A 22,623-nucleotide genomic window follows, 5' to 3' on the forward strand; every position below is an offset into this window, starting at 1 on the left:
AGAGAGAGAGAGAGAGAGAGAGAGAGAGAGAGAGAGAGAGAGAGAGAGAGAGAGAGAGCTAGATGATTCATTGACAAGCTTGTGGCCAAATGTGTGCCAGGAAGTGGAGCTGCCTGGATGAAGGTGGTGACAAGGACAAGAGGCAGGGCAGGGAGAGTGCGTTCTTGTCCCTAGCTCCTCCCTTCTCTCTCTGCTTCCTGGTTACCAGGGCTGAGCACCTTCTTGGGCCAGACCCTCCTACCCACCCTCTTTCTGCCTTGGAGCCAGCTGGCCATGGACTAATGCATGAGCCCAAATAAATGTCATCACCTGTAAGTTGCCAGTGTTGACTATTTTGCCCCAATGATAGGAGAGTAACTAATAACACACATAAATTCAACGAAGTTACTTGTTGAATCTAGAAGAAGGGGATATGAGTACTCATGGTATTATTCTTTTGATATTTTCTGTAGATTAAAAATGTTCACCAAATTTGGATGAAAAATATACATGCCAGCTTTTATTTTAAAATATTTACCTCTTTGTTCACGTGTCACGTGAGGCTTAATCAGCGCGAATGTGTTCTCAAGAGGAAAGAAACACTGGATGTCCCTTTCAGCAACGGCTGCCGAATCACTTCCATACAACTGGTTGATAGGCAAGCTTCCCACTGCAAACTGCGCACACAAACTTTGAAAAAGAAGTTAAATTCAGAATCTGTGATAACACAGTGTAACTGCCTAGGATAACAATACTTACGTGGATTCTTCAGGCATTACTGTTCAGCAGTGCAGTAAGTGATTGTAGGAGTGGACAAAAGGGAGTAAAGGCGGGTTACTTCCTTCCAAGGAGGTGCCAGCCATTAGGAAGAAAAGACATGATCATTCAGATCACCATGAGAATGGATAACCACGAAAGGAAGAATGGATATAGGTACTGCAGGCAAGCCCAGCGGTTGGATCCTTGTTACTTGCTAGGTATGTTAGACTGCGCAATGCTTAAACTTCTTTGTACGTTAGTTCTCTCAAAGCTGTGTACAAGGTGTTTTGGTTTTTTTTTTTTTTTTTTTTTTTTTTATTTTTTGTTTGTTTGTTTTTAATGTATTTGGTTTTTACAGGGTTTCACCACACAGCTTGGACTCATGGTGCCCTGCTGCTTTCAGCCTCCCCAGGGCTGGGATTACAGGCATACACCACCATGCTCAGCCTCTGGCCAGCTCATTCTGCCCTGGGGGGGGCGGGGCTAATGCCGCCCGTGGGTGCTAGGGAGGAACTGTGGTCCCTGTGTTTTGCCTAAACTTGCCTAAGCAGGCGCTTTAATCTGCTGAGCTACCTTGCTGGCCCCACAAGGTGGTTTCTGAAGGCACAAGCAGATGAGGTATTTGAAAGACGTGGAGCATATTGAGCTCTCAATATTTCTCCCCTTGTTTCTATCTTTGATATTCAGAAAAAAAAATACAGCTAGCTGTCAGCACTCATTCAATTTTTATAAAATACGAAGCATGGACTCTATGAAGCTGAAGCAAATTTGACTGGTTTTCACAGTAACAGTGAAATACAAAAACTGTTCTTGGAGTTATTGCTAAACAGAACTTCACTCAATTCTAGTGCAAAAGGAAATGCATATCATGTATTTAATCATTTGTGTGTGTGTGTGTGTGTGTGTAATAAATTTCAAAGCCCAGCTAAAAATCAAGATTTTGTATATTTTGTAAGCAAGAACACCACTCTAAAAACAGAAAGCTATTTGAAACTGTCTCATTGCTATTTGTTTATCAATAAAATTATGCAAAAAATAAATATTAAAAATAAAAATAAAAACAGAATGCTAGAGATATGAAGATGACATTTACCTCTGAAGACTAGACACTATTTTGCAAAAATATCTTGACAAACTTGGAGGTAAAGGCCCAGCCTGCAATTCATAAGTTATTCCAGAATAAATGATAAACGGATTAAATACTATCAAGTATAAGATCTTATTTGGATTTGTGCCAAAAAGAATAAATTATAAACATTGAATTTAGGAACTATAATGCAGCAATCAGGGTAGGAGATACAGCAATAGAATAGAGCACACAGGTAGTCTGTAGAAAGAAGTGGCTGATTGTATTGGGCCATCCATGTTGGGGCAATTTACTATGTTTCTTTCTCTCTAGGAGATTGTGTGTCTTGTAAATCAAATGATGTTCCTGTGTGCATCATCTGCTATCTTTTTGTCTCTCCTTTAGCTAGTGAAGCCTATTTCAGGAGAAGAGATAACCTCGGTTCATTTCATGTTCTATACTTTAAATAATGCAGTGTGATCAGCCAGTCCACCAAAATCCAACTGTGTTGAACAACATCCCTTTTCACTCAGAATAGTGTGAATCCTTTTTCTCTTTGGAGGTACTTCTTGCTGTTGAGTTACTCCTAAAAGTAGCCTGTAAGAGTTAGGTAGAGGCAGTGAAACTGGAAACACGGAGATCAAAAAAGAAAGGCTGACCAAGGTTCCATAGAACTCTCCCTCTACTACTGAGATAGAGACAAGCAGTCACAAAGTATCTTCACATGGAGAAAACAGTTCTGATGCACTGTGCAGCCTCCACTATTTGCCTAGAACAATGTGCTTATGGTCATAGACCTTGTGTTAATAAGAATCAGTCTCTTAGTGGTTGGGATAGATATATAGTTGCATTCTCTTAATGAATAGAATGATTTTTTCTAATGGTGTTTGTAAGTAGGATCACAAGTCTGCATCTTGTACAGCAATTAACCACTAAGAAGAATATATGCAGTGTATTATTTGTTGAAACTGTACTTTCGATTTGATTTGAAACTGTCTCATTGCTATATGTTTATCAATAAAACTTTGAAAAGAAAAAAAAAAGAATAAGTCTCTTTAATGCCATATGATGGTTCATAGGACAGAGTATCAGCTCGATTGGCTCTGGGAACTAAGATGCCCAGGTGACCAGCAAAGCAGCCCTTTGAGTATTTGAGTGGATCATGGGAGTGTGATCTTGGGATCTAGGTCCAGACGCTGGATCCCTCCCTTTTGGTTACTGCTCCCTGCTCTGCTCTCTAACCTCTATGAACTAAGAGGTTTTGCTCCACCACACCCTCCCACCATGATGTCTGTGTTGCAGCAAGCTGACCATGGACTGAATCTTCATAAATCACAAGCCAAATTAAACCTCTCCTCCTCTAAGCTGTGGATGATGGATGCTATGTCCAGCACTTGGAAAGCTGACTAGGCAACATTGCATACCACATTTTACAAAGCAATCCTACAGATGCTCTTGCAGACTGTCCTCCTCATATTATCCTTAGAGTAATTGTCCAGCAAGGAGCAAATATATAAGTGAATAGGTCTGAATAAAAGACAAGGCATGTCCTTGGAGGACAAGTGAGACACAAGTATCCCAAAGAAAGTTCACGTAAGTGCTGCTCCTCTGTACTGTTATTTAGTGTGCCAACATGTAAGTTGAATTTGTGATGTCTTTATTCATACACACTGTAAAGGAAGTCTTTTTTTCCTTTGAATTGAATCTTACTTTAAAATAAGTAGTCCTTTTGCAGGCTGAGGCAGGAGGATCACAACTTCAAGCCCAGCTTGGGCAACTTAGCAAGACCCTATCTCAAAAGAAAATATTTTATAAGATGTGAGAATGGGAGTAAAAGCCCTGAGTTTAATCCCTAGATTGTAAAAAAAGGGGGAAAAATGGGAGAGTGGTACGTGAACCACAATTCTGTTTGTTTCCCTCAACTACCTGCCAAGTACGGAGAGGGAAGTTGTACTTTTTCTATCTTTCAGATGTTGCCAAGTCTGACAGTTAACATAAAAAATTCTGAAGTTTGCTTATCTGTTCCAGGACTATACCAGGTGTTGAACTGAGAGCAAAGCTTAGCTGACTTCTAAGACTCATCAGCAAACTAAGTAGATGTTCCATCAAATTGCAGAGGACAGATTTAGAAAGTCATCGTTGTCTTTAAAGTCTTACGATCAACTCAAGGCTTGCAGCTGTCACCGCAGACTCTCAAAGGAATTCGTGCTAAATAGCAAGTAAGTAGGACATTTTTCCCCAAGAGAAGCTTTATTGGCTGAGTATCCACCTCTTCATTCTCAACCAAAGCCCAAAGTCCTCTTTTAAAACACTGTCCATCTTCAAACTGGTGTTGGATGGGAACTTCATCATAAATAGTCTGCCACATCCCCAGGAAAAGTCAACTTCCTAGGCATTTTCTTGGATTAGCTGTGCTTCTTGTACCCCACACCAAAATGACGATGAAATGGATTCCATGACAAAAGCTTGGGCACAAATCTTACCTGTCTGTATGACAGTCACTGATTTCCTCAGTAGTCCTCGGTCCCAGCAATTCTTTCCAGTACTGCACACAATTTTCTCTTAACAACACAAGGGCAAGAGATGGTTGCCTGGTAAAAAAACAAAAATAGTTACTAAGAATATGGCTTAGTTTCTAATGAGATAAATAAGATAAATTAGCTAAATAGACTGAAAACATGTCAAAGTGATCCTTGTAGGGTTCTACCACCAGTTTTCTTAGAAAGCCTTTCAAGAGCATTTTTCTAAGAAGTTAGAAGCCAAGAAGAGAGGGGAAGAAGGAGAGGGGCCTTGATTCTTGCCAAGTGATTCTTTCCTGATTCCTATGAGGCTTTTGGCTTTTATGCCCTTGCTGGATTTCTACCCCAGCTGCTCTTTTATCCACTCTTATAGAAACTTAACACATTTCAAATATCTCATTCCTTTCCTAAGCCTGATCTGTAGGATTGTGAGGCCCTACCCAAAAGTCAGGTTGATCAAACCAGAATGTGTTGTGAGTCAGTTGGCCCTGTGTTGATGCTGTACACCCTGGATTCCTGGAGTTCAAGCCAACTAGGGACCATCAGCCACTCTGGGATTGTTCTTGTCTTTATTTCATATTTTTATTCAAAGGGTAGCAATTTGTTCGTTTCCTGATTAGCAGTGAAAGCATGTGGATTTTAAACTTCATTACAAATATAATATCTCAGTATATTAGCATCTGCTTATAATCCAAGTACTCTGAAAAGCTGAGGCAAGATGATCACAAATTTGAGCCCTGCAAGGGCAAGTTAGTGACTTAGTGAGACAGTTTCTCAAAGTAAAAATTAAGAAAAGAGCTAAGAATGTAGCTCAATACAAAGTCTCTGGGTTCAATCTCAAATACAGAACAACAATAATACTAGTAATCATTATTATAAATAATTCTAATTTTTCTTTGCACTCTAGATCAAGGTAATTTACATCAATTATTTAATCATTTTTAATTTTCCATTTTATTATCAGTACTGACTGGAGAAAATGTAGGGTTTCAATACACGTGATGTAATTCGATCATACCCATCCCCACTGTGACCCCCCCTGTGTTCCCTTTCTTTTTTCTACCAACAGTCTCCCGTCTGCTTTCAAGCCTTTCCACAGCTCCAGCAACACGCCAGCAAGTGCAGCGGAGGCGCAAGGCGTGCACATAGTCAGCACAGGCGCAGGGCTGGCGGAGCAGCGGACTCCGAGCCTGTTTGTGGAGGCCAGAGTCTGGCCAAGGTGAGCAAAAGCGGTGGTAGGAGAAGGCTTCGATGAATAGGAAATCAGTGCCACCGCGCTTGGAGAGCTGAACGCTCCTTTACCTGGTCATATTTTCTATAAGCTTCTCAAAATAGCTTTTGTTTTCAAACTCCTCACACAGCATTTTGGCTTCTTCTTCTGATAATACTATTTGTCTTTCCATCAGTATCTTAAAGCCTTCATCTTTAATAATATGGAAAATATCATCTAAATCAAAAATGATTGCACAACATGGCAAGTTATAAACTGGTGGGTTACTGAATACATATATATTATATATTATATATTATATATTATATATTATATATTATATATTATATAAGTAACATTTATACCATATATACTTATATATGAAGAAACCTATATATATATCCTATATGTAAATATATGCCCTATATATAAATATATATAAACAACATTACATATAAATATATATGTGTATATATATTTTTATATATGGATAGTGTGATCCTGAGGGCATATTTTTTCCTTAGGAAATAGAAATGTTCATGAAAACAGCTCCTTAGATTTTAACTTAAGTTTAATTAAACTTCTTATATAAATTGTAAAGTAGCAAAGGAAGTAAAAGTCCCATGTGTGGAAGGAAGAGGGATGACGCTTCTGCCCTGCAGGCAGTGCCCACGTCCGTGGTTCTCAGCCAGGGAGATTGGGCCCCGCAAAAGAAACTCTGTGGAGGCTGGAGGCACTTTTGGTCCTCACAGCAGGGCTGGGAAGAGCTCCCGTGGCACCTGGCAGGGAGCAGGTGGAGGGCAAAAGCACTTCTAAACATACTTTACAGAGCACCTGACAGAGTTCCACTCCTGTAAAAGAATAACCCAGCCCAAAAGGTGAGGGGATATAAGGTTAAGAAATCCTCCTCTCCCTAGAAATACAAAGCTCCCAGAACTGAGTTCAGCAAATCAGAAGATAAAAAGTTAATATGCAAATGCAAATTGTGATTCCATCTATGGTGTTACGTATTTTTTTAAAAGAGGAGGGAGAAGGGCCAATTTAAGAAAAGAGTTAATGCATATACTCAGCGCTTACTCTTTAGTATGCACTCTACCCTGTGAATGCAGGTTGAGGTTAAAAATAGCTAACAAGGGCTGGGGAGATAGCTCGACCGTCTCAGCGCCTGCCTGGCAAACACAAGGACCCGGGTTCGATCCCTTGTACTACATGAGTGCCAGCCCCGCGCATGCCTGTAATCCCAGTGTTGGGGAGGTTAAGACGACAGGAGGATCACTATGAGTCAGTGCTGTGTATTGAGATGCTGTACAAATAAATAAATAAATAAATAAACAGACTAACAAGGTGTCAGACCCTTGGTTTAAGTTTGCTGCGTTCAATCCTCTGACTCTTCCATATAAAGAGACAGACTCTGTGACACTGATGCTGCTAATTAGGGTGGACCTGCGCTCTGAATTGAGGCATTTCAGACATGAGCATGTCCTAGCTCTCCTAAGTTGTGATCCTGGCCAGGCAAAATTGACTGTCATGAGTCACAGGTTAGAAAATGCTTCATTAACTCTTTTTTCATTATTTTTTTTTTTCAGTATCTGACATCGAACAATGGATGTTTCACTTGCCAGGCAGGCACATATCTTGCAAAGCCATTTCGCTGGCCCTTTGTTAACTCTTTAATGTCAAAAAGAGTGTTATTCATTATGACCAGCTTATTAACAGTGCTACTGAGAAGCTATTAAAATGCATAATAAATGAAGTTAGTAAATGAACGCTCTAATCCTATCTATAAACTATTTGAACATTTATGCTTTATTTCCTACCTTGCTTTTCCAGGAGGTCTGGTCTCAGTAATGCCATTGTCCTTTGTAATTTCTTCCCTTTATTTATTTTAAACTCAGGGAAGAAGACATCAGTGAGCCTAGTTACATTGACTTCGTTGTCTTCCACATCGCAAAACTGAGACAAATGCTGTTGTTCCAGACATTCTTGTAAACTGTGGAAATTGAAAATGTAATTGAAGGCTGCAATAAATTCAACTTTATCTTCTCCTATCTCAAAGACATGATGCTGCTAGGAAGAGAAGGTGGAGTTACTCATGGAAAACCTCCACTATTCATTAGTGAGACAATGAGGAAAATTATGGGGGACCCCAAGCCATAAATGCAAAAAAGATGAATTGCAAGTGGTGGATTTACACCCCAATGAAATATGTCAACAAATTAACTGACAATTATGTTCACGAATTACTCAGAGCTAAGTAAGACAAAATTTGCACTTGATCGAAAGATAGAACCACACTTCTCTCATACCGCAAACATAAAATTTAATCAAGCTTTCTATTGAAGTCCTCCAAAAAGGAGTGGCTAGACATCTTCATTGTTTGAATTTATGAAATGATAAATAAAACCCAAGTTAAAATACATTATACTTCTTTAATAATAAAAATACACTGCATGTAAAGCTTCCCAGATGGTTTCTATCTTTTCTTAGACTTTGGTCTTCAACTAAGGCTGCTCTAGAAGCCCCTTCCTGTGAGAACAACAGCAATCACCAACCAAGCCAGCTCCACACCATTGCATGCTTCCTGCCTGGGCCCAGTGCTCAAGACAAACAAAAGACAAAGGCCAAGTGAAGTCCGTAAGTTAAGAAATAAAATATTGCAGGCCATGCCAAAGCAAGGTGGCCTGCTCTCCTTCCCCCCACGCCCTACCACCAGTGAAAATGCCTACACTGTCCATACATGTGTCAGTCAGTGCTTACTAGACTTAGATGCAGATGAGAGCAAAATGCCTGTGTGCATGCTGCAGACCTGAAGGATTCAGCCAAGGGGTGGAGCCCTTGGCAATGACCTGTGTATGTCCATAGCAAGGGTCTGTACCCGAAAGACCCAAGTGCCAGTGCTGGAAGCTACAAAGGCTGTACTGGTAAGGTGAAGGATCTGTGCCAGGAGGCTGAGATACCTGCCCTGGAAACCAAGAGGTGATGTCCAAGATGAAGACGATGAGAAATGATGCTCTCCTTAAGGAAGACACCAGCCAAAGCTCCTTTGAACAAAAACTGCCCCAACATAGCTTCTCAGGAAAATCAGCAACAAGTAGTCTTACCCTCTAGCTCTCCTTTTCTGCTGTTGGCAGGAATCCTGAGGTGAATCTTCCATAGTCAGAACCATGCTGATCAGTTCAGCCAGGTGTTCCCACGTAAACTAACCACAACATTGTAATGTGGGTGTTGAACAATCTGATACAACACCTCTCCAAAGCTGAATATGATGGAGACTTACTGCCCAGGTAACAGTACCAATAAAATTTCAACTTCTCCTACATCTATTGTGTCACTTGGTATTTCACAGAAAACTTCTTTTTATATTCGCATGGTTTAGAAACTATGATATAAATTTTAATGTCTTTTTAAGCCCAGAACTCCTTCCGCCCAAACCCTGAAAAGACCACTGGGTACAAAGCCCTTTGGCAGTATTAAGCAGTTCCTCTAAATAAAACTCACAGTGAATGGGTTTATAAATTTCTGCTACCTAAAAGGCATGACACTGCTAGGAAGAGAAGCTGTAGTTACTCATGGAAAACCTCCACTAATCATTAACAAGACAATGAGGAAAGTCCTGGGGACCACCAATCAACAAATACAAAAGAGATGAGAGGCAAGCAGTGGGTTCACGTCCCCATGAAACCCTGAGACTCAGACACCCTAAGCCTGGTCCTCCTTGCCCAATGTTTTTTCAGGCACAACCCTGACAGCTGGAAGCTATGGATTCTCTGCATCCTCAGAGGTCTGAAAAATACACATAACTTCAACATTTTGCAAATTACTAGTATCCATTTCTATATAAAAATGGACAGCCAGATTGTTGTCAGCAATTTATAACCAATAACTACTGCCTTTAGGGGGGAAAAGTTTAATTGATGCACAGAGAAGGCGGAAAAGGACTGTGGGAGCTGGTCAGATGTTTGGGGGATCCCTTGGGATTCTGATGTACTTCTCAAGCCCGAGGCCTTGAGACCAGATTACACTGCACAGGGTTTATAAGGACATACAGGGGCAATCCTTCTTCATTGTTCTTCGTGTAAACTTTTCGGGCAATCTTCATGTATTTTGTCCCAGTTTTGTCATTCCTGGGATAAGGGACAAACACCTGCACCTGAAAGGAAGAAGACACATTCTGGTTTTTTTGGTTTTTTTTTTTGGTGGAACTGGGGATTGAACTCAGATCCTTGCATTTGCCAGTCAAGCACTTATCCTACTGAGCCATCTCCCTGGCCCCAAGAGAAAGAGTCGGGACGGGGGCGCGAACCGGCGACCTCACACTCCACAGCTCTGCGAGGAGACCGCCGCACTAGGTTGCAGCCTAGAAGACGCATTCTGGCTCATGATTCTACTCCATGGTCAACTGGATCCATGGTAGAAGCATCATGAAGGGTGTAGCAGAGGAAAACAGCCTGACTCATGGCATCCGGGAGTAGATAGGAGCAGATGGGTAAGAGAAGAAAAGTCCTCGGACAAGAAATAATCTGCAAGATCACACCCCTGACCCCACCTACCACACTTGGAAGTATGACCTGCCAGTCTCTCCAGTCCATTCAGTTGACAATAATTCAAGCTGATGGGAAGAATTCCTTGTGAATATAGTATAAAACTCATGTGTTATTCTGAGATTTGATTACCTAGTGATACATTCTAAATGACAAATCTCTAGTCTTAGTTACCTGTTCCACTTTTTAGCATTATACTCAGTTGAAAGTTCAGGTGATTCTTTGGCTTTTATCTCACTTTCTTCCTTAGGACTTTGTCCTTTTCCTTGAACTATAAGTAGCACATAGCTTAGACCAGTTATCATAAAAGACAGGAACTCTTCAAAGTCAGGCTACAAAATAAGATGATAAGCTGTTTATTCAAGGCTCTGGAGGTAGATGTGATAAAATGGAGTGCACTGTCCATGACCAGTGACATCTTCTGTTTCAGGATCCATGGGCAAGGGGATATTATTTGTATAAATCTTTATTTACAAAGTCATCTTTGAAGGAGGGATGCTCACATCCTGTAGGAACTAATCTTTTTTAAGTTTTAGAATATTTACAGGTCAGGTGAAGGGCTTGTTAAACAGAATGTTCTAGAACAAATTACCAGAGTTTCTGGTTCAGTAGCTTTGGGGTGGAGTTCAGAAGCTGGATTTTCTCAGAAGTTTAATGTATTTGTGATACTGCTGGAAAACCCTTTCTCTTTATACCTGTGGAAGCTAGATCCAGAAAGAGGATTTAGACGGTGCAGCCAGTCCTTCAAAGCATTGTCCAGGAGAACTGCCTGTGATGGTCAACTTGTTTGTCTGTGCTCTCCAACACAGTGGTTATTGAGCCCTTGAAGTCTGAGCAGGGTGACAGAGACCCTGAATGTTTAATGCTTTTTAATTTTATTTTTAATGAATGCAAATTCAAATGGCCACATTCATATAGTACTCACCATACTAAAGTATGCATTTCTGGAAGATAGGTTTTCTGATACCTAAATATATGGTGCTTCCTAATACTATCTAGCACTGCCTTTATCCTATTCCTTCAGCAAATAAAGAATATAAACAAATACACACTGAAAGAAAGGCTTTCAGATAAAGAATTAATTAGGGTTTTTCTGTAGGGTTTATGATTAAAAAAGACCCTTCAGCCCAGGATAAACATTTGTAGAGAAAGACTAGATATTCGCTTCCTGAGGAGATGGCAAAAAGAGATCTTTACTGCTCAAAGTAAGTGGCCCATTCCCTTTTCTGGATGTCATTATTTCTACCAGTAATTTCCCTTATATCCATCTTTCATGCCACCAAAGTGTGGACACTGACAGGGACATCTGAAACTCTTTTACTTGGCCAGACTCATTTGCTTTTCTGTAATGAAGATCTACTTATGGGAGTTACTCTGCTTGAATATATTGAAACAAAGAGTACCATTCATAACCTTTTTTCTAGGTTTCTTTGTAATGTTGAGGATTAGACCCAGGGCTTCATCCGTGCAAAGCAAGCAGTTTACATGGGGCTACACCTCCACCCCTCCTTAAATCTCCTTACCTGGTCTGCTGTCTGACTATAGAAGTCCCTCACTTGCTCTTCAGTGAGTATGGCCCTTTCCTCTGCTTCTATGACAAATCCTGCTGTGATGATCTGCAGTGAGGTTAGAACCGGATATGTCATGGATCATAGGTAAAATAAAGTGAAGGCTATTTGTTTCCTAGGCCTCACAGATACATTAGGATTTTTTAAATGTGTATAGTAACTATACAGAGTAATGAATTTCACTTTGGCATGTTCAAACATACATTTACCTTAGCTATTTCCATCCCTCATTAACACCTTGTGCTTCCTCTCCCCACCCCATTCCCTTTCTCTTCTCTCACAGTCTTCCTTCTACTTTCATGCAGTCTTTCCTTCTCTACCCCTAGATTCCACATAAAAGAAAAAAACATAAACATGTAGCATTTGTCTTCCTGAGTCTTGTTTATTTTGCTTAACATGTTGATATCCAGTTTCATACCTTTTCCTGAAAATAAAAAAATATACATATATACCTTTTTTGGCAGTGGAGATTAAACTCAAGACCTGCCACATACTGGGCCAGCATTCTACGACTGACTTATATCCTCACTCTGATCTCATTCTTCTTTGTGGCCAGTAATACTGTGCTGTGTATGTGCACACTGCATGTTCTTTGTTAATTTACCAGCACACAGTCTGTTTTAGGAAACATGGCTATGTCCACGGTAAACGTGAGTATGCAGATATTTCTGTGGTACTGTGACTTAAATTCTTTCAAGTTATACACCAAAGATTAGTGTAGCTAGACAAAATAATAGTTTTCTAAAATGTTTTTGAGGCACCCCCATTTTTATTTTGATTGTGACTGTGACAATTTATATTCCCAACAGTGTAGAAGGAATCCTTTTCCTTGAGTTCTTGCTAATAGTGTTTTGTATATTTTTTATGATAGTCATTTGGACTAGGGTGATGATATTCCAATGTAGTTTTGATTAACATTTCATTATTAAGGATACTGAACATTTTTTCATATAATTATTGATCACTTGTATGTCTTCTTTTGAGATGTGTCTGTTCATTTTGTTTGCATATTTATTGATCGGGTTACTTGGACTTACTTGTGTTAAATTTTTTGAGTTCTCAATATAGTGTAGGTATCAATCATTGCTTGGAAGAGTAGCTGGAAAATATTTTATCCCATTCTCCATTGTCTCTTTGTTGAGCTGTTCTCCATGCTCTACAGAGGATTTTCTACTGTATAACCCGATTTCAATGCCTTTCATGTAAGGCCCTCAATAAAATACACAGGGTACTAGATTTGAAATGGTTTAGAAATATAGAAAGGAGATTCTTTCATGTTCCCTAGAACCCAAATTTTCAGAGACTGAAGCAGGGACTCTGAAATATTTTTATAAAAGTGAATTACCTCCCAATAAAAAAAGCTAATTTAATTCTAAGGAAAAATACCAGTTTTCTAAATCATTCATAAAACCATAAATTCTCAAGCACTTCTTAACTACTCTTGAAATTGTCTTTAACTTATTTTGTTTTCATTTTTAGAAATTCATAACATTAATTTATTGCAGTTCTTATAAGACAATAAACTATGTCAGCAAGAAAAGCATTTAAATTATTAGGAAGGATTAGAATTTAAGAATTAAAAATGTTTCACTTGTTTTAATAGAAAATCAATGACAAAATTCAATTTAAAGTGCTGTGGAGATAGCTCAGCGGTCTAAGCACATGCCTAAGCAAGCACAAGTACCCAGGTTCAATCCCCAATACCACATGCTGTGAGGGCGCTGCCCGGGGTGCGCCAAGCAAGCCACCAAGAGTGGGCGTGGTGATGCATACCCCAGCACTGGAGAGGCTAAAACAAAAGGATCACTATGAGTTCAAGCCATGTAGTGAAATGCTGTACCACAACCAAGAAATTTAAAAAAAAAAATCAATTTAAATGCCATTTACATATAATAAAATGCAACAAAAAGAAGTTTTAAACCCAATATGACAAACTCAATGAGGTACTCAGCAATTACATTAGAACAGGATTTGGGTTCAACAAAACTCAGTAATTACATTAAATGACACCAGTAATGTTGGCTCAATTTGACTTTGGAGTATCCATTATCAGATCTGTTCTGCTCTGCTTAGAAAAACAAAAACTTTACTGCATTATTTGTATTTAACAACCCCACTTGTCATTGATATTCCAGTTTGAAAAACTTGTAAAATTCCAAATTATACCTTTGTCAATTTATATAACAATAGACAACAGATAAAAGAACCCATATGTTGCTAAGCTTGGCAAGTTTTTCTTCCCAGAAGCTTAAAAGTACAAGTCTATTTTTATTTAAAACATTCATGATTTTTCCCTGTCCTATTTGTTTGTACTATATTCCAAAAAAGTGAAGTGTTTTATGAATGTATACCATCACTGAAATGTTGTTTATCACATCAGAACAATAACAAAAAAGTGTTAACATGAATTAATCATGCATAGTACACTCTCAATTAAAAGAACTCTATCATGTTGAAAGCTTTTACCACCGTGGTTATTAAAACACACTCTAGTATGGAGTATGTCTTGGTATGTACTATTATTTCTGAAACGCATGATAAAGTCTTACTCATGTGTGAGCAAATAGGATGCCATTTGGTGCCCATCTAACTCCCCACGCACCCACACACATTAGAATCTGGAGGGCAATCCATAGAAAGTGATATCAATTAAACTAAATTAAAATTGTAACAAATACATTTTACAACTTGTAGAGTATCTGTTTATGGTGGTTTACTTTGTACCAGAGCTGCTACAGTTAAAGAGTGAATGTATGATGGGAAGTATTGATATTATTTCTCCAATCTAATGTTGTATTGTGATTACCTGGGAGGAAATGTTTGCTTTAAGAGTGAAGTATTCAAGTACTGGGTGAGCAGGGAATACACTATTGATAAAGTATTCTCAAATAGTTTAGGGGCAAAAGTTCTTTGTGCTGCTTTTGCTAACTTTCTTTAAGTTCAAATTATTTATCAAAACTTATTCAAAAGAAAAGAGTTACTGAGTTGAGGAGAAGAACAGAAGAGAGAGTGGGGGAAGAGATTTATCTATGTATGTAAGCAGGATGGTTTGGACAACTGTACTGTGCATTTCTGCTGGTCTATGGAAAGAAGCAGTTAATGTTTTAATCTGTTTTGTCTCCCTTTTTCAATTGTTTCACCTTTTTGTCTTCTTAATTTCTTATGCATTTTTCTTTCATCTTCCAATTTTGTATGCATGTATCTGGTAATATGAATAACTGGTTGGAAGACAGCACAATGTATTATAGCAAATACTATCAAATCCATATTACTTTGTTAAGTGAAAATCAATATCACTTGTAATATTTTCTGTTTTAATTCTAATTTGTACTCTCTTCAAAACATAAAATTTGAAGAAGTTATTTATCAAAGAGATAAAGAAGGGATATGAACTGGACAAAAAGAAAGATCCTGACCATATCAAACAAACAGAAACTGGTTAATGAAAAAGCAAAAGAAGAATTTCTTACTCCTCTTGACATAGCTCCTTATACGACCTCTTCTATTGCTCATGTAGCATGCCTTCAAATTTTAACATACTATTTTTTTGTTTCAACATAGGGTCCTCTTTCAAGAGGTGAGAAACTGCAGGCTAAAGTCAAAATCCATGTCATTCTTTGTACTGGTAAATAAAGTTCTCTAAACCACAACCACACTTGTGTATTATCTTTTTGTTGCAGCCTGGGGCCTTATGCAAACAAATCCCAAATAGTTACTATTTGACCCTTTACTGGACAAGTTTTCTGGCTTCTAAATTAAAATATGGTTTCATATATATGAAAATATATACACATGAAATATAACTACTTCTACATCATACAATTTATTTGCACTCTAAAGCAAGACATTAAATCTTTCTTAATTTTCACATATTGATAAAGGCTATCTACGTGTAATAATTTTCAGAGGGTGAAGCCAAATGTGAGTTTATATCAAGATGATATTGCTAATAGCTAAATGAGAAGAGAATACTACAATATAAGAATAATAGTTTATAATTTACATTTTAAACTGGAAAGTAGGTTTATTTAAAGGAGGTTACCTGAGGAAATAGACACTTGGTATGCATAGGATGCTTGAACCCTTTAGAGGTACCTAGTGCCAGTTGTTCATTATATTGTATTATTCTGGGTTATAAGCTCGACTCTAACATGATAGTTAAAGTGTTATTACTCTGAAGTTCAGTTATTATTGATAAAGATTACTTACCTTTTCTTTAATTTCTTGAGCTTTTGCTTTAAGCACAGCATCGGGCTTGATAACAGCAATGCTATACATTTCCCCTAGGGAAAAGACAATTTCACTGTACTGCAACAAAAAAGGGCCACAGGGGGGCAAGGGATATTGTTCAATGACATAAGTACCTGACTGACAAGAGCAAGATCCTGAGTTCTATCCCCAATACCAGGAAAAAAAAGATGAGACACTTAAGGATTATAAGTGTAAATTTCTGACAATCAGTAACTTTCTGACCATGGGTAGCATGCCTTGGAACTATGGCATTTCAAGTAGAAGAGTGTTTCTACTTAGAATCAAAGGACACGTTACATATTTGCATGCAGCAGAAACATTCACAAGAAATTTTAATTAGGAGGCAAAAAAATTGGGACAGAAGGTGCTGGTGAATTTATTGTCATTCATTTGAATCACCACATGATCCACGGAGCTCGGTACCAGCAGTGAGTACAGGCTCAAGCATGCGCCGCTCAAGATTATAGACTGACAGAATTTCTATCCCTAAATTTATATCTACATTCTTATGACAAAGTTGGAGTGTGAGACCTCACTGAGTATGTCTATCTTTGCTTCCTCCAGAGAATGAATACACCAAACACACACACACACACACACACACACACACACACACACACACACACACACGCCACACGAAATCCCATGAAGATATGTAATTGTTCACTGCAAAGTAAACCAAAAAGAAATAATTTCCACAGGTTGTTGAAGGCTAAAATAGAAACTCACTGCTTAATTAATTGCAGGTCAAAGGAATCCATAGACCTGATTAATTTATTTTTTTTACAGCACACATCTTTAGCCTATTTTATTTTATTTGGGAGACATAAATTCACTAAGTTATCAAATTGTCCTCTGTTCAACCTTCTGATCTTCTCACTTCAGGGTCCCAGAGTTCTGGGATGGTAGACCTGTATTAGCAGAGCTGGCTGACCTGGTTAACCTTGGAAAGTCTTTGCCCAGTATCAAAAGTATAAGGTGAGGAAAGAAAAAGAGGGTGTCTTTTAGTCATTCAACCCTGAAAGATATCAATCATCCTTGATCCCAAAGTCCCCTATTGATTAACATTGTTGCTGCTACCAGATTTTTGCTACTACAGATAACACTCTAATGAACACCCCTGAACACAACACCCTTGCTGTTACTCTAAAGTAAATTTACTTACTTTCAGGCTTCTTCATTGCCTTTTCTAACTCTATGAGCAGAATATCAGGGTACTGTGAAAAAATAATGCAAGTAAAACACAATTTGTCTTAGTATTATGGTGAAAAACAGTTTAAAAAATTGTTTCAAATAAATATTTGTAACCCAAGGTATTGAAGGCAAATATGAAAGGTGCTTTTGACTTACATTGCGGAATGCTTCCAATGTTGTATCTTTTAGACATTGAGGATGTTGTGAAGTTCTATTGCATGGATAGGTGTTCCTCAAGACCCTCATGTTAAGGGGTTGGTACCCCCTCCTTTGTTGAACTAATGGCAGGTGGGAGAACCTTGAAGATGCAGGGCTTATAGAGAGGAAGTGAGCATCTTGGAGGTGAGGCTTTGAAGCAGATTGTGGGACACTCTTTCTTCCTGTTTTCTCTCTTTTCTGCTTCCCAGCCTCCATGAGATGAGCATCTTGCTCCACCATGAGCTTACTGCCATAATGCTTTGCCTCACCACAGCCCCAAAGCTACGGGACCAAGCTTCATGGTTTATATCTAGAATAGCATCCCTTAGCCTCATGTGTTCAGAGGTGGGCCTTTGGGAAGATGATGGGATTTTATAGTTCAACAGCTACCATGTTGTTTGGAGATAGGGTCTAGTTGGAAGTGTGTCACCAAGGGTGTGACCTGCGGGACAGATCTCCCTCCTCACCTCTTCTTTCCTCTGTCCATTTCTTGGATATCAGAATATGAGAAGCTTCTGTCCACCCAGCCCTTTACAGTACCCTTCTTGCCATCAAGATAGCCAACCATGGACTCAAAATAAGAGGCAAAATTAGCCTTCCTCGTTGAAGTTATAGGTGTTGAGTATTTGGTCCCATGATGAGAAAATTACATAACTGCAAGATCTGAACCCATGAGCCTAACAATATCTTTCTTCCTTGTAAGCTAATTATCTCAGTTATTTGGCCACAGTCATGGAAAGCTGAATAACACATGAAATTAGGAAAACAGGTCTTGCTTTATCTTGATCTTAACCATCAAGCAGAAAAGTATAAAAACAAAGTATAAAAAGTAAAGCCACATTAATCTGCTAAACTATAAAAGGTTCAAGTCAACAACTCCTGACATTGCCAGTCCTACGGATAACCCACTACTATTATGGGCTACTGGCCTATATTGGATTATTCTGCTGAATTCGCAAACCTACAATATTTTAATGGCAATGGAATACTTATCTCTGACAAAACTAAACAAAAAAGTGCATATAAATGAAGGGCCATTTTATATCTGTATATAAAAAATAGAATACAGATACAGCTACTTTCTCTTAATTCAATGAGAAGAAAGATTTGTACTAATAGTGTGTGGACAGGATATCATGTCTGCATCTTGTACAATGAATAACCAGTATGAAGACAACAATATGTGATGTATTAACTATTGAAACTGTACTACTAATTGGTTTTGAAACTGTCTCATTGCTATTTGTTTCTCAATAAAATCAATAAAGAAAAACAAAAAGCAGTGCATTTAAAAATTAAAATAGTCACCATCTCTGTCATATTACCTGAGGACGAACCATTTCACCTGCTGCGATCTTCTTCTCCTCATTGATCAAGGCAATGACTTTTTTATTAACTAGTGGTGCATTTGCACCCTGAATCTTTGCAATAACTTTGCCATTCTGCGTGTAAGGGAAAAGAACATATGAAACTCTCATTTTCAGAAGAAGTCAAGAAACGATAATGTGAATTAACCTGCCCCTCCCTAAGCCCTCTTCCTCACCAATCCCCTTTAGTTATTGTCATCAGTCATTTAAAACTGAGTTAATAATGACCTAACGTTTGTTTTAGATTTAGTATACTCAGCTCTTGGATCTCTGTCTCCAATTTGTCTGTCTTCCTGCAGCCAAAGCCATAGCTGTGCTCCCCAGCAGGGCCTGCAGCAGGTCATCAGCATACAGAGCAGTGGCATACATTCTCTCCTAACGTGCCCCTATTTTAACTTGAAGGATGTGAACAGTTCTCCCAACATTGTCGTCCTGACCCCACACTCATTTTGTCTGTCTTTCAGCTCACGCTTCCTATGCACCTTCCTACTGCACAGAGACCAGGCCCATCACATGGAATCAGAGGTGTGATACTTATTCTAAATATCTTATAATATATATTCTAAAAGAGAAGCCACAGAGCCATAACTGTAAGTGGTATGGCAGCCCCAATTAGGAATCACTCTGATAGGTACCAATCCCTCAGAGCTTCTGCCAGAATGTGTTCTGATCAAGGGGATTGGGGAAGGCACTTCTAAGTATGAGAAAGTGGTTCCTTGCTTGAAATAGGAAAGAAGAGCAAGAGATAAGGAGGTAAAAAGGAGAAGAAAGAGTGGTCTAGGCACAAAGAGTAGCAAATGTGGGGCATGAGGCTGGAGGGAGGAGGGCAGTGTAGAGGTCAGCCGAGAAGGGGCTGGAACTAGCCTGTCATGAGACCCAGCAACAAAGAGCATCCTGCAGAGCCTGTGACCTGGGTATGGGTGCAGCCCGCATCTATGTCCAGCAGGAAACCAGGGGACTGTTGGATCAAGCCATAGCCATGGTTAGAATTGTTATTTGTAAAGATCCTCTCTCCTGCTGTGTGGAAAAGAAAAGGTTGGGAAGGAAGCAATAAGGAAACCATGTTCTTGGAAAAGTTAGAAGCTACTCTGGGAGTGTCACAGTAGGTAAGGCCACTCAGTCTACAGAGAAAGGGAAAGGTGGGAAGAAGCCGATACACATGCGGGGGGGGGGGGGGATTGAGCCCGCAGATCCCTAGTTTGCTTCGATGGCATGCGGTGGAAAACATGTCACGGAGGGGAGTCTTCTGTCTCCCTCTTGAAGACTATGTAAATTGTGAATCACACTGTGATTTTGCAAGTGAGGTATCAGTAAAAGAGGATTGTACTTCAGGCAGAGGAGGACCTGGTGCTGGATGAGTTTTTAGCAAGTTGAGATTTGTGTAAAAACTGGCAGATATCAAGTTGGGTACACAAGCCTGGAGTCTGAAGTACAGATTTTGCTGAGGATGAAATTTTGAGTTGTTGATAATTGAGAGTGTGCACAGAGGGAATTTTCTTAGGACCATAAAATAGCTAAATTATAAGGAATAAATCAGCAAAGGCAATGCAAGGAAAAAAAATACCCAGGAAGGTGAAGGGAAAATCAGGTCCCACAAAGTGAACAAGGAAAACATTTCAAAAGCAAGGGCATGGTCACAACAAGCACATCTGAGAGGTAGGCAATGATGAAGATATAAAAATACCTATTATATTTAGGGAGAGACTTGTAACTGAGTATATTAGCCAATAGCCATTTCAGAAGAATAGTCAGACAGAAGCCAAACTGAATGATCTGAGGAGTAAATGGAACAGGAAGAACTGCACTAAAAATAAATATAGAAACTTCTGAGCAACTTGGCTGTAAAGTGGAAAAGAGAAATGAGGAAGTAGCTGGAAGGGGGTCTGGGGTCAGCATGAAGTGTTTTCTTTAACTGAAAAGATTGAACTATAGTCAGAGGCCAATGCAAAGGGTGCCGTTGAAAAAAGTTTAAATGAAAGCAGAAGCTTTAATGATCACTTCTCGCTGAAAGGCATCTTTCAACCTTTTCCTTGAAAAGAAACTCTGCCTGCTGAAACTTGCTGGAAGAAATTTGTCATCAGCCAAGGAAGCTTCAAAGGCCACTGTGGGAATAGTTGAATGATCAGGCAATAAGCTTGAGGATGGTTTTCTGATCAGAGAACGAGATTCTTAATTTAATGGTCATGGATGAGCAACGCTGGGTGATAAAATTCCAGAGGCATGAATACAGGAATGATTGAATGAGGTACACTGGAAGAAAAAAACTCATTGGTGGAGTGTGAATGCCGGTATCCCCAACGTGATGGCAGGTCTTCTGCGAAAAAGTCCTGGTGTCATGTGCCAAAGTCTTCAGTCACCAAGAGAAATGCTTTGAAGATCAGCAAGCAGAGGAAGAGGGAGGAGAAGAAAATGGTGCCCAATGAAACAGATTTCTAATAAGCAAGACAGTATGAGTTAGGAAAAAAGGGAGTGGAAGTGGGAGAAGCAGCAAGGCCACTCCTGGCCTGACACACTTTGGCTGCAAAATCTCTCGTCCTCCTGGACTTCTGAGGGACTGTGGTAAGGAAGGAGCAGGATTTCGGTAAGTGGAGGCAGGAAAGAGAAAACAAACTTTATCAAAAATCTGAGAAAACCTTCTAATTGCCTAGATCAGTTCTAGAAAGCACACAGGAAGACAGTCTGGCTCTGCTTTAAAAAAAAAATAGTTCAGTAGTGCTTACTAGGGTTTTCTGATCACTAAAGTTGTGTGTTGATCGCAGAATATTTGGGAAACACACAAAAAAAATTGAATGAAGGAACATTGACACATCCTTCCCTCATACATAGAAAATTTTGATGACTAAACTTTGTGCCATCTTCCTTAGCATTTCTAGAAATAAATGTAATATGTATTCCAAAATAGTGATCATACAGATACTTTCTCTGGTGGGTATCTATGAATATTTATAGCCATTTTTCTCCCACTGGGTATTTGAAGTCTCAATTTTTCACTCCTGTAAATACTTCAGTGTACAGGTTTCTGAGGGCTCCCTCAGTGTAGGTAAGCACCATGTTATTTTACTTTTCTCTGATCTGTTCACTGTTTGATAGTCTAAGCTCTTTAACCTATTACAAACTCCTAAATGTCAAATTCTAAACTGTAATGATGGACAATCAGAGATAAAGCCAACAGTGAACCATTGCTATCACCAGCAAACAGTTCCCTGACAACTTTGCAATGCAACTTGCTCCTTAACTGCAAAATGGAACCTGCCAGTATAGTGGAGACAAGGGTTCTACTTACAACGCTAAAGAGAAAAAGGGGTTCGCATTTGTCTCTGTAGGACTGCAGACTCACGATATTGTCAGCTTCTGCCTGAAAAGAGGAGACATTTTATACAATAATAAGGAGACCACCTCCAAGTCCTCTAATACACTACGTTAAGCACTACGGAGCTAATACAAGTTTTATACTGACAGCAGCATTCTCTAGGTACCTGACAGTTGTATTAAAGATCGAATTGCGTAGACCAGAGGCTCAAGCCCCGCCTCCTCTGACACCAACTTTCTATCACTCTTCTCTTCACGCGCCCAGCCCCAGTCAATTCTTTGTCTTTTTCCTTCCTCGTTGCCCAGTTCTGCTCCTCCTTTCCCGATTCCACTCAAGCACCCTTCTTCCCAAGTGCCGCACTCTCTCCTGCCCAAGTCTCTTACCCTCCCCTCGCACTTCCTATCCCTGGCCCAGGGCCAGGCGCTGTCCCCTGCACAGGCAGGACACACCTCCTCCAGGCCTTTGTGTCTCAGCTCTTCCTCAACATCCAGTTATGAGAAAAGTAAGGTGTGCTTAAGTTTTTAAAAATTACCACCGTGAAAGACATAGTGTTATGAATCCACCTCAAAGTCCTTTCCCTGGCTTTGAACAAATTTATCCCATCATTCTGCCACTTTGTGAAGTAGTTCTAGTAGCGCTCTCTCCTTTATTCAGTAGATCT

General features: G+C 39.3%; 1 protein-coding gene across 1 annotated transcript in view; it reads right to left on the reverse strand.

Annotated features, from left to right (window-relative positions):
* The window catches only part of Nme8 (NME/NM23 family member 8), a 44,089-nt gene that overhangs the window by 13,148 nt on the left and 8,318 nt on the right, over positions 1-22,623 (reverse strand). Inside the window, exons 5-15 of the mRNA XM_023713369.1 lie at positions 21,936-22,007; positions 18,611-18,727; positions 17,088-17,110; positions 16,293-16,308; positions 15,852-15,950; positions 11,598-11,690; positions 10,249-10,406; positions 7,351-7,523; positions 5,626-5,770; positions 4,288-4,395; positions 518-669 (exon numbers count right to left, since the gene is read on the reverse strand). Coding sequence (XP_023569137.1) covers positions 518-669; positions 4,288-4,395; positions 5,626-5,770; positions 7,351-7,523; positions 10,249-10,406; positions 11,598-11,690; positions 15,852-15,950; positions 16,293-16,308; positions 17,088-17,110; positions 18,611-18,727; positions 21,936-22,007 — 1,156 coding nt within the window. The remainder of the gene's footprint in view (positions 1-517; positions 670-4,287; positions 4,396-5,625; positions 5,771-7,350; positions 7,524-10,248; positions 10,407-11,597; positions 11,691-15,851; positions 15,951-16,292; positions 16,309-17,087; positions 17,111-18,610; positions 18,728-21,935; positions 22,008-22,623) is intronic.

This window comes from Octodon degus, unplaced genomic scaffold (assembly GCF_000260255.1).
Source record: "Octodon degus isolate 3935 unplaced genomic scaffold, OctDeg1.0 scaffold00031, whole genome shotgun sequence".
Taxonomy (NCBI): domain Eukaryota; kingdom Metazoa; phylum Chordata; class Mammalia; order Rodentia; family Octodontidae; genus Octodon; species Octodon degus.